The 12324-nt window shown below is 43.6% G+C and overlaps 1 protein-coding gene across 2 annotated transcripts in view; it reads right to left on the reverse strand.

Annotated features, from left to right (window-relative positions):
• The window catches only part of RGL1 (ral guanine nucleotide dissociation stimulator-like 1), a 129335-nt gene that overhangs the window by 34209 nt on the left and 82802 nt on the right, over nucleotides 1-12324 (reverse strand). For both annotated transcript variants that reach the window (XM_010853094.1, XM_010853093.1), the window contains 4 exons: nucleotides 11269-11393; nucleotides 9395-9610; nucleotides 5612-5715; nucleotides 1855-1939 (listed from right to left, as the gene is read on the reverse strand). In XM_010853094.1, coding sequence (XP_010851396.1) covers nucleotides 1855-1939; nucleotides 5612-5715; nucleotides 9395-9610; nucleotides 11269-11393 — 530 coding nt within the window. The remainder of the gene's footprint in view (nucleotides 1-1854; nucleotides 1940-5611; nucleotides 5716-9394; nucleotides 9611-11268; nucleotides 11394-12324) is intronic.

The following is a 12324-nucleotide window of genomic DNA, read 5'->3' on the forward strand; positions in this document are numbered from 1 at the left end:
TTCCAGCCAGATGAGTTTCCATTTAAAGTCTGCAAATCCAGGGGGATGTGAAGCAGGGAGGAGCATGACCTCAGCAAGCCAGGCCTGGTTTAGTGTGCGGTTCATCAGGTGGGCCAAATCCAGAGACACCAGCCACCCTGCCCTGCACACACTATCTATGCCAAGCAGGGCTAACAGTGGGCAAGTGGTTAAACTCGTGTGAATAAGAAGGCCCGTCAATGCATGCAGTCCAACATTGTTTCTGAACACTTGTGACATGCCCAGTGTGTTAGAGAGATAACAGCGGAAAAGCCCCTGCCTGCAAGAGGCGTACAGGCCAGCAGGGAGACAGGTGACATTCACAGACAAGTTTAACGAGGCACATGGTGAGAGCTAGGACAAGAGGAATGACGGGCTTCCGGAGCACAGGAAGGGGCCTAATCAGACCTGAGTGTGTTGAGGAGAAATGTAGTCTTCATGGAGACATGGAGGAAGAGTAGGACTTAGGAGAAGAACAGACAGGAAGATCATAACAGATGCCTTTATAGGAAGAACTAACCCGACAGTTATCACTGAGGCCTTTTCTAAATAAACCTACCCCCACTAGACTCTCATTCCTACTCCAAGTGTCTATGCGAAGCTTACATCTATAGCCTACACTTTTCATTTGTCATGCATACTTTGGTTTCACATGTAGATAGCTTGCCAAATGCTACAAATGACGGACAGCTGCAGTGCTTTCAAATACGTGATTTCAGTAAATCTTCAAAACAATTCTATGAGATCAGTAGACTAAATATAGTACTATATAAGGATCCTCTAATTGCCCAGTTCAGGGCAAAAGGGTAATGTTTTCTTTTTTTAATAACTGCCCACTTTACCACCCTCTCCCATGAGACTGTAATCTCCTTAAGATCAGAGATTGCTTTGGGCACATGGTGAATGCCCAACCAATATTAAATGAAAGACCACTTCCCTCTCTCTGAAGTTTCACCTGACCTCCCCTGCCTCCTACTCCCAAGTGGTCCAAAGAAACAGTTTTATGCTTAAGTGATGAAAGCAGCAGCTTTAGGGTCTCACCAGGTTGGATTCACATTCTAGCTCCACTACCTCCAGGTGTGGGACTTTAGGGGTATCCTTACCTCTCTGAGTCTTGACTAGCTGCAAAATGAGGAGGGTGGACTCTACAGAAAGGCTGTGAAAATACTCTCTGCTCCCCTCTCATGACTGCTCACAACCTATCGTTCATCCCTTTCTTTGACTACTCGTTCTTATTTAATGTCTACATCTACCCACTAGAAGGTAAGTTCCTGAAAACAGTCTGTGTTAGTCTTCTTCATACTCCCAGAGGCCAGTCAAATGCTTTACAAATATTAGGCACTCATCAAATATCTAGAGAAAGAAAATGAGCTGAGCTACAGCTTTACCTAGCCTGCTGTTCAGCAGCCAGCACTCATCTGGTGTTCAATAAATACTGCTGACGGACAGGTTGCGCAACTTAGTGCAAATAAAGGATGTGGAATTGCAGGCTTGGCCCCTGCCCTTTTAGAAGATGTTTTGCTGAGAAGGATATTCCAGGCCCTCTCTCTCCCCTACCTAATTGCCAACACTTGGTGTTTGCAGGGCGGCTTGTTCAGGGGCTACAGGCAGGCAGCAACGCCAAGTTTCACAATCTGGTTGCATCCCAGTGAAGCCAACGAACAGGACTTTGAATTTTCTCAGCCCCAGGCTTCTTTGATTTGGCACAAAAACCCAAAGACCTGCGTTTCAGTCCCTTTAGGCTCTCTCAAGGGACCGCAGGCAGCCAAAGAGCCCTCAAACTTCTCTTGTTCCTTTGAGTAAAGTCCAGAGCACAGTGCAACCCCACATCCTCACCTTCATCAGTAGCTCCCGGCTGGTCAGATGGTTATTATGGTCTGAGAAGATATCTGAAAGCTCTTCAAACATCAGCATTCGGTCCCTAGAAAAGGGATGGAGAAAAAATTAACAAATGAAGATTAGAAAAAGCTTAACACCTTTGGATGGTCTTTCCTGAGGACCTCTGGCTACACAGGGGGTATTACATTGTATAATTGGGACAAGTTCTCTTCAGCAAGTTTAAAAAAAGTCCTCTTAGCAACATGCCCACAGCCCCACAGGACTAGAGAACTCGTCTTGGCCAGTCTCCTCATTTGAGAGATGAAGATGTCAGGGTCAGGGATTCGCCCAAGCTTCTGCTGCTAACTGCTGAGAGCTGCAGCATAGAACCCCGATTTCCTTACTCACAGGCCAGTGCTCTTTCTCTCAGAGTCAGAGTGGACAGTGCAGTCAGGAGGGGCTCTGGAGTCAGAGGGGCTGGGTTCTGATCCCAACTCTGCCACTCACACCCTAAGTGATGTTAGACAAGCTGCTCAACTTTCTGAGCTTCAGTTTTCTTATCTGCACAGTGAAAGGCTGACAGCCCCCTTGCACGATCACACACGTAAAGCACCTACTCCTTCCCAGCCCCTCCCTAATACAGCATGTCTCCACAGGCCTCAAGCTTTTCTCTCCACCCCTCCAGGCTTCCTGAGTGGATGATTCTGAAGGCAATAATTCTAAAGAATTAACAGAGGCAATGTCATTATACACTCAACACTTTCATTATCATGCTGCTGCTGCTGCTGCTGCTAAGTCACTTCAGTCGTGTCCGACTCTGTGTGACCCCATAGACGGCAGCCCACTACGGTTACCCCCGTCCCTGGGATTCTCCAGGCAAGAACACTGGAGTGGGTTGCCATTTCCTTCTCCAATGCATGAAAGTGAAAAGTGAAAGTGAAGTCGCTCAGTCGTGTCCGACTCTTCGCGACCCCATGGACTGCAGCCTACCAGGCTCCTCCGTCCATGGGATTCACCAGGCAAGAGTACTGGAGTGGGTTGAGAAAGCCATTATTAAGGATTTATGTGAACAGCCGAGTGGACACAGCTGGGTAAGGAGAGGGTAGAACAAATTGAGAATGTAGCACTGACATATATACACTACCATGTATAAAACAGAACTAGCGGAAAGCTGCTGTATCACACAGGGAGCCCCTCCTGGTGCTGTGTGATGACCTAGATGGGTAGGAAGGGACAGGGAGGCTCAAGAAGGAGGGAGATATATATATATATATGATTGACTCATGTTGCTCTACAGCAGAAACCAACACAACATTGTAAAGCAATTATTCTCCAATTAAAAAAAAAAGAATTTATGTGTTTTACAATGAGGGTAATATTACTCTTAGAAAAAAGAAAACCATTAAAGCTATTAATATTTTGGAAAAAATCGTTAAGAACTTAATTACATGTGGGCTGAAATAAAGAGAAGTAAATAGATGTCTTCTCTGTCCACTGAAAGCTATTAAAGTAAAGGGCTACTGGAAAAGTAATAACCGAATAAAACATCTTAACCCTGTTCCTTTAATTTCACGATAGAAACTATATAAAGCTGATACGAAGGTGACTTCTCTCAGGAACTGTGATACTTCTGCAGCATTCCTGCTAAAACATGAACCCACCAACCAATGAAGAAATAAACCAGATGCCCATACTGTACACAATGGGGCTTGGAGGTTTGTTCTGCGGTATTTCTTCAATACAGAAACCAGCTGGAAGGATGGGCCTTCTCTGATGATAACCAAGGAGATTAAGAAATGAGTCCAGTCATTTTTTATCTTGTGTTTTAGCCTCAAATGTGCTGTGGAAGAAACCTTTGGCTGGCTAAGTGACTTCCGCAGTATTCTACTTATCCACCACCAAGGAAAGATAGATTACCTTTCACTGCCTAAAAGAGAAGGCTAAAAGCGGGACAAGGCTGCATTTTAGCCCCAGACCATCCCTTTGTTTCTGATACCACAAGTGGGGAGCAGTGATGAGGGGAAGGGGGAGGTTGGGGTGCTGAGGATGGGGACTCTGTATGCGTCTGATTTCCCCATCATATTTCACCTGGGCCTACCATCTATTGATTTCATATGGTCCATATCTTTCATAAGACTCTTGTGCAGAGGATTCCAATCAACTAATCTATCGCACAGAGTGTCACTTTGATCATCCAAATGAATGAAGGGGAGAAGAACCCAAGAGAAGAGTGGTAATCAAGAAAATTGCACTGGACTTTGAAAAGTCCCATCTCCACTTTTTCTCCTGACAGATAACAGAGCATGTGAGTGCTGGAGACCAAGTGGCAGGGTATCTGTAGATCTGTAACACCAGGCTTTAAGATCACCCGCTTCTAAGAGTTATGTAACAAATAACGTGACTTCCCCTAAGCCGCCTTTCCTCTGATGGAGAATGTGAGCTTATCAGTAGCTTGAATACTCTGGCACTCCTTTTTCAGCATAAATCTATGAAACTCTGGTTTACCAATCTGGGTCTCTATAGAGTTGGGGTAGGGTCAGTCCCTTAAGGCTTAGGGCTTCCCTGGTGGCTCAGATGGTAAAGAATCTGCCTTCAATGCAAGAGACCTGGGTTCAACCCCTGGGTCAGGAAGACCCCTAGAGAAGGGAATGGCTTCCCACTCCAGTATTCCTGACTGGGAAATCCCAAGGAGAGAAGAGCCTGGTGGGCTACAGTCCATGGGGTCACACAGAGTCGGACATGACTGATTGACTAACACTTAAGGCTTGATCAACCCTGAGTGAGCTGATGAAACTGAGTACTGAGACCTTCTGCTCTAAGGACAGAACCTACTAAGCCCACAAGGCAGGCCTGCCTGGGAGCCAGCTGGCCCCTCTCCCGACTGGAACTGACTCTGCCGCATATAGCGCGGACTGTGCTGCGTACAGTGCAGGCATTTTTGCAGTTTATAAACAGTTTAGGCATTTTTGCCTGTTATGGAATGACTGTGCGATTAGTACAAATGGAAGGAGAAAGTAACTGGCCTGGTCTGTAGTCATGACACACTCCCCAGCCTCTCAATCTGTATTCACGGGGGACCAGAACTGCATCCTTATTCCCCTTCCCACCTTCGTGAAAGGCAGAGTCCAGTGAAGCTCTGGACAAGGGACAAGAGCAACGGTGAAACAATAAGGACGTTCAATTGTTCACCCTTCCAAAGGTTACAGCAAGAAATATGAAGAAAAATCCAATACAGAACGTGGGAGGTTAATCATTTTCAGTCAGGTTCCTAGGAAGGAATACTTGGGGGGGTTTTAACAACACTAAGATAGCTTGTCATAGGCGGAAGCAAAACTAACTAAATGGATTCATGCTGAACAGCAAGAACTAATGTCCTCCGTGCACACATTATCCCTCACAGCTTGGAACGGCTTAGGGCTTTGAAGGAATGTGACTGAACAAATAACCGGAAGTAAAGGCGAGTTGCTGTAACTTCACTTCTCGGTGAGCTGATCCTTCCAAGCCCAGATGACATGCACATCCTTAAAATCACCCCCAAAGCCGCCCATCTTGGCTTTGGCACCCTTCAAGAGTGAGGTTAATTTCTGCAGCAGCCCTGCCTCAAAACTCATTAATGATGATGTGTAAAACACACCCTGCCTGGAACACACAGAGGCTTTCAACGATGTTTCTCTTGTTATATAATATGCACTTTGAAGGTAGAGGGACCCACACCACTGATGCAGCAGCTAATCAGCCCAGCCAAAGAAAGTAGAGCAGACACTTGGGAACTTACTTTGGGACCGCAGCCCAAGTCTTTTTTAAACGATAGATGGAATTGGACTGCAGCGCCGAAACGATGGCCCTCAAGGAGGAGAAATTCTTCAGGATTCTACATTCCTGTACAGAGAGTGATTAAAACATACAAGGCATTTAAATATCAATAATACAGTGAGTTGGTGGTTTCCTGTTTCAGAAGTATCACAGCTGCTATGAATTCTTACCACTAAATAGGCAGCTGTACAAATACTGAACATCAAAAAGTGGCTCCTTATACTCCCACCCCAGTCACCGAAACACTTTATAGATTTTGGCACAGAATGCTTGTTTTTCTCCCTTTAATATATTTTTTTGCGTTGTTGTTACAGTTTTATAGTTTCCAGCTTTCCCAGTAAAAACACGAATGGCAGTCAGCCTACAGAGCTGTGCTAGAGAAAGCAAACTTTCTTCTGCTGAAAGCATACAGATGCCCTAAAAATACACATGAAAGATGACCGTAACCTTTAGACCCACAAAGCGAACCAGGTTGCAGCCGCTTCAAGGTCAGATGCTATCACACATCTCATGACCAAACCTTGTCTGGAAAGGGGTACACAACTTGGCAGTAAAAACTCACCACAAGTTGAGCTTTGGCTCTTATGTCCTTAGCCAAGAGGGAATATTTTTATACACATTCATTTGAGCTCCAATTGGCTTGTGCCTCAATCATAAACATTCAGAAACACCTTGGTACTTACAATGTTTCCAAAATAACTTGGGCTTTTAAAAGAAAATTCATTTTGGCAGCATTTTAAAACAAAATAGAAAGCGAACAGGAAACATTCTGGATGTCATTTTCTGAAGAAGGAGAAAGCCTCCCAGAGCCTGAAACTTAAGCTACCATTCAGAGGCTGTAGCATCAGCAGGCAGCGACCTTGGAGTCAAAATCATGCTGAATGAATGGCAGGCAGAGCAAAACAGTCAGGGGGAGAGAGGGTCCCCTTCACAGCCAGGACGGGGAAGGAGGAAGCCCTGGTGGCGGGGGGCGAATGTGCCTTGTATCCAAGGAGGTGCTTCATCCGCAGGCATGTGGGAATGTAAAACTTCCACTGTCGACGACTGAGTATGCCGCGTGACCATGGGTTTGGCTTCATGCGGAACATCTGAGGCAAGAGGTCCCAGAGTGGCTGGGCATAAATGCATACTGCTTAAAAGAACATTTCACGAAGTCACGCTAGTCCTGACTGTGAAGGGAAAATGGCATTCTTTAACTTAGCACGCCCACATCTGGCTGCTTAAAATTACTATGCCAAGCCTGGATAGGAGGGGCATTTGGGGGAGAATGGATACATGTATATGTATGGCTGAGTCCCTTTGCTGTCCACCTGAAACTATCACAATATTGTTAACCGGGTATACCCCAATACAAAATAAAAAGCTTTAAAAAAAAAAAAAGAAAGAACTAAAAAAAAATTACTATGCCAAACCAACAACCCATCCCCCCAAGATTTTCTTAAAAGTAAATGCCAAAGCTCTTTACAAAAGTCATGCCCACTCTTTTGAAATGCCTCAATGCTTTCTTTTTATTTAAAAAGAGAGCGAGTAAAAGAGAGCAAGAGCACTGAATTACAGTCTGGAAACCAAGCCCATGAGAACATGGTTCAAGAAAGGTTCAGAATCCAAAAGTTATGTTCTAAAAATCAGGATACTTGAAATAAATAAAAGAACTCGGGCCCAGCTATTTCATGCAAATTGTAATAAACATATGGAACACATTATTCAGAAAGAGGCTTAAGCTAAGGGTTTAAAGGAATACAAGAGGCATCTGGCCCCACTGCTAAAAAAGGAGTGATCTTTGAGGAGATCTGATGCAAAAATGTAGCAGTAAGGCCACTCCAACAAAACAGTCATATTAGGTCAGAAATATTTTCTGCATGTAAAAGTATCATTTTTCAAACATCCTCTCAATAGAAAATGGCTATGATTAATTCAGGAAAAGTAAAATAAATTTTTATTGGAAAACACCTGTGAGTCTTATTATTTTATTAAGTCACCTACACAATTTCAAGGGACACAGTTTCGTGCATCACAAAGAGTTAAAGACCGCTGGCTTTTAAGCACGTGCTACGGCATTTGGAATATACCTGAAATTATACAACTTGTACTTCTTACCATCACATAAATGCACAATTGGTATTTAATTTGGACCAAGGTCACTGTTTGAGCCACCCTGCCATGTATACAGATGCTATATGCTTACCACAGATTTTAGAAGCAGTTGAATACATTAAATTGAATACATTTTCTTTTGGCATTTGTGGCCAAAAAAATATTTTTTCCTATCAGTCTAAGAAGACAGAAATTTCATATTCTATCGTACTCTATCAGGACTTCCTTTGTGGCTCTTACTTGCTGATAAATAAGCTCAATTCAGAATAAGAGAAGTCTAAGTTGTGTAAAACATTTGTTTCTTCCGTATAGCATTTTTCCATATACTAAAAAGTCTGTAGTATCAGACCACCTACAGACTCAAAATAAAGGAAACTCTTTGGCACAATTACGGCTCTGCTGTTTAATCAAAGACCACAAAAGGGAATGTGAAACAAAAGAGACAGAGAGAGAATGTCAAAGTTTAAGTCTTATGCCCACAGATAGGGGCTCAATGAGAAAAATAAATAATGGGGTAGAAAACAAAATGTGTTTTGGTTAGAGTTGACCCCATATAGCCCAAAACAGGACATTTGCATAAAAATTATTTGTCAAAATTGTTGTTAATTACATAGCTCTTGCTGATGTAGTTTCTTCTGCCTAGACAAAAATAAATAAATAAATCTTCCCCAATCTTCAAATACCCCCAATACTATCAGTTATTCAAAGCTAAATTCAAGTATCATCCTGTCCATGAAAACCTGCCTGGATCACCCCAGCCAGGACGGATTTCTCCCTCCCCCACTTCTGCAGCACTTATGTCATATGACTCCACTTCTAGGCTGAGATGACTCCAGTGTCTCTTAGCTTCCTTGTTTGACTATAGGCTCCTGTAGGACCAAATTAACTGTGTTTAGCCTATCTATGTCCTCAACGTACAGAATACTGCAGGTCAGAAGCATTTATGGGCTCATGAAATACGTGGTGACTGACTGACTGACTATTGTTCACCTTTTCTCAATCAGGAAATAAGATGCGGATAAATGAAGGTCAAAGTCATGTGACATGGATGCAGCTGATCCGGCACACTGGACTGACACCCAGCAGAATGCAATTCAGCCACAGGAATAGACTCTGTCCCTCCAACTTCAGATGCAAGGCTCTCAGAAAAGCCCTTGATTAATATGGAATCTGTATATTTCAGTCCTTTAGAAAAGGGATGTGAGATCCTGAGAAGGTACTGGCTCTTCAAGCTTGCAGAAGATAGACTGCGTCCAAGTCCTGGAAGGGGGTGGGGTAATCTTTCTGCATTGAAGAGCAGTCTATCTGACACTGAGATCACCAGTTTATATGTACTGAACACAGGGCAGAACCAACAGTCTGTGAAAAAGCAGACATTCTGTTTCATCCTGAAGCAGCAGCAGTATTGGGGGCCCATAAGCAGCAGGAAGTGAGCAAGGGACCCATTTTTTTAAAGAGGAAAATAAACTCCCATGTTAAGAAAGGCAACTTTTTCCCTTACTTTGGAAGGACCACGATAAGAACAACAAAAACCCAATGGGCCCTCACATACGGTTTTCTGACTGCCTTTCAACCAGGTGGGAACATCAGCATGATGGCATGGCCTCCCATATCTGCTAAGCCCAAAGGATATTTTAAAAAAGACAATTACGTGAGCAATGTTAATCCACTTCTCGATGATCTTGGCTCTCTGCTGAGTCTTGAGTTCTTTGCCCCCCAGGATGGTGCTGACCACACATTTGGTGAGGGTGTTAAACTGAGAGATGGTGGCACGGATCGTAGGGGCCAAGTGTTTGTTCTCCTTCTTATCCCTTCGAGACCAAATGCAGCCCAGGCAGTGGTGAGGCACGACTTTCTTAAACAGTTGCTGGAACAAGAGAGGAATTGACTTTAAGGACAATACACACATTTCATCGGGCAAAGCATGTCATCTTTTGTAACTTGGTACTTTGTGAATGGACAAATTGCCCATTTCTACTTGATCTGCCTCATGGTGTCCATTTCAACAGACAAAAGTAAATAATTAATATATTAACTGATCAGAAAAGCCCACATGTTCTTTCTAAATCTGTTCAACTGAACACATGCAACACGATGACCAACAGAAAATTTAAATGACCAGAAACATTTGGGCTTTTCTGTCTTGGAAGAAAATCCAGGTGAAAATCTACTTCTGACCAAGAAGTGGTTAAGATTACTTTGACTTCAAAATCATATCCATGGTACATTCTGGACACTCACAATCATGAACTGTGTATAATGAATATGAATGGTCACCTGAAAAATGACTCACAGGAGTGACACTCATCAAGTTCACTATTTCCCATTGTTTCAAGTGAAGACAGCGAGAAACAAACAAAAGGAAAAACTATTCAGTGTCACACAGGAAAAGGAGGAAAGAGGGATCTGAAGCCTGGTTCCCAGGTCTTTGGGTTGGGAAGATCCATTGGAGAAGGATATCCACTCCAGTATTCTTGGGCTTTCCTTGTGGCTCAGCTGGTAAAGAATCCACCTGCAATGCGGGAGACCTGGATTCGATCCCTAGGTTGGGAAGATCCCCTGGAGAAGGGAAAGGCTACCCAGTCCAGTATTCTGGCCTGGAGAATTCATAGTCCATGGGGCTGCAAAGAATCCGACACAGCTGAGCAACTTTTACTTTCACTTTTTTCTCTTCCAGGTCTTTGCCTAAAAGTCATAGCCAATGAAGTTTTCCGTAGTTCTCTTACACTACTGGTTTTTGAAACAACAACAAATTTGTTGAACTGATCTGATTCTCATTTGTACAACAATTCAATACAAGATGTGAGAGGGTTTGTGTAAAAGCAAATGTGCTAGGATTGGCTTTATAAAGACCATCTGATTTACTTCTGAGAGTCTATTTGCATGCTAAATAGATGGAAACTCACAGCAGCTTTCTATGCTGCTTCCTCCAAAGTAGTAAGTGTGGAAGAGCTGAAACCACTGTGATCCTTGATAATGGCCCTCTTTTCTTTAACCAGCTAACACTGAGCTATGAAATGTGACTAATGAAACCAAATATGTACAGCTAACAAAAATACTCAGACTTCAAAAGACCAGGAAGCACATGTGGAAATGAGCTGCCAGATAGAGTCGCATGTGGATTCAGGGAATTTATTTTGTCCTAATTTATACTTTGACCCCTTTACAATCCTCCAAATAAACAGTTCAGATCTTGAAATATGTATGAGTCTAAAGGGAGAGAAACACCCATGGAACAGGATAGATTTTGTTTCCCTAGGATTAGAATTCTTCTTTCCCTCTGGGTGTGGAGCGCTGAGTGAAAAGCACCTTCACCCAGAATTGTAAGAAGAGCTGAGGCCTAAATTATTCAGATGATGGATTCAAATCACATCTTCCCTCTGCATTTACTGGCACAGCCTCTCTTGGGGATTTGAAAAGACTTAACTCACATGACCCTACTGCCCTCCCAGGGGCCACCAATCAGTCCTGTCACTGCCCACGTTTTAAGCAGAAGCACGTCAAAGGCACAAAGAGAAGACATACTGCGTCCATGTAGGTCAGCTGCTCAGCCACGAGATCTTCTGAGAAGCATGTGAACTCTGCAGACCCACCGCCCTCCAGTTCCTCCTCTTCTTCCAGGCTGAAGGAGATGCTGTTGGGAAACCCATCTGTTCACAGGTGGGGGAAAAAAATAATCAGTAGTTTGGTGCTGCTGTATATGACCTTCTTTATAGAGTCAAAATAGACTTATTTAATATAGGAAGAAGAGGGCTGACCCTGAGAAAACTTACAGGGAGAGAACAGCAAGCATAATAAATGAGTGAAATGAAGGTCTTCCCTCTCGCGGCTTGTCCCTACAGGCTTTACTGAGTCCAGAGGCCCCACGTTGTCACTTTGACAAACCACAGGATCTTTAGTCAAGCACAAAGTTGGACAAAGGCTAGGAAAAGCAAAGCGGGGCTACATTCAGGGGTCCCCCTCTCAATTTAGGCACCCTCAAATCCCTCTGACCAGCTCAAGCATTAATCCAACTATTTCCTAAACCCCATCTATGCATTTCTTAATTACTGGGCCAGTAATTATCAGAAGCCTGGAAGGAAAGGGAATGAAGGCAAGCCAGGCTTTGGGGAGTAGAATAAGCCATTCTGGTGTCAGAAATACTGATGAAGTCCTCAGAACTCTCAAGAAGTCCTCAGAATTCTCAGAACTTTAGGAGTAGCTTTCAACTTCTACCTAAAATTAAGTACGTATATCTGTTCTCTATGCTTGCATCTCTATTACTGCCCTGCAAATAGGTTTATCAGTACCATTTTTTCTAGATTTCATGTATATGCATTAATATATGACATTTGCTTCTCTCTTTCTGACTTCACTCTAGGTTCATCCACCTCACTACAACTGACTCAGTTTCGCTCCTTTTTATTGTTGAGTAATGGAATAGAGATGCAGACAGGTGTGTGGACAGAGTGGGGTAAGGAGAGAGTGGGACAGATTGAAAGAGAGGCCCTGACGGATATACGCTACCACATGTAAAATAGCTTGTGGGAAGCTGCAGTCTAACACAGGGAGCTCAGCTCGGGGCTCTGTGAGGACCTAGAG

This window comes from Bison bison, unplaced genomic scaffold (assembly GCF_000754665.1).
Source record: "Bison bison bison isolate TAMUID 2011002044 unplaced genomic scaffold, Bison_UMD1.0 scf7180017864322, whole genome shotgun sequence".
In the NCBI taxonomy this organism is placed as follows: Eukaryota; Metazoa; Chordata; class Mammalia; order Artiodactyla; family Bovidae; genus Bison; species Bison bison.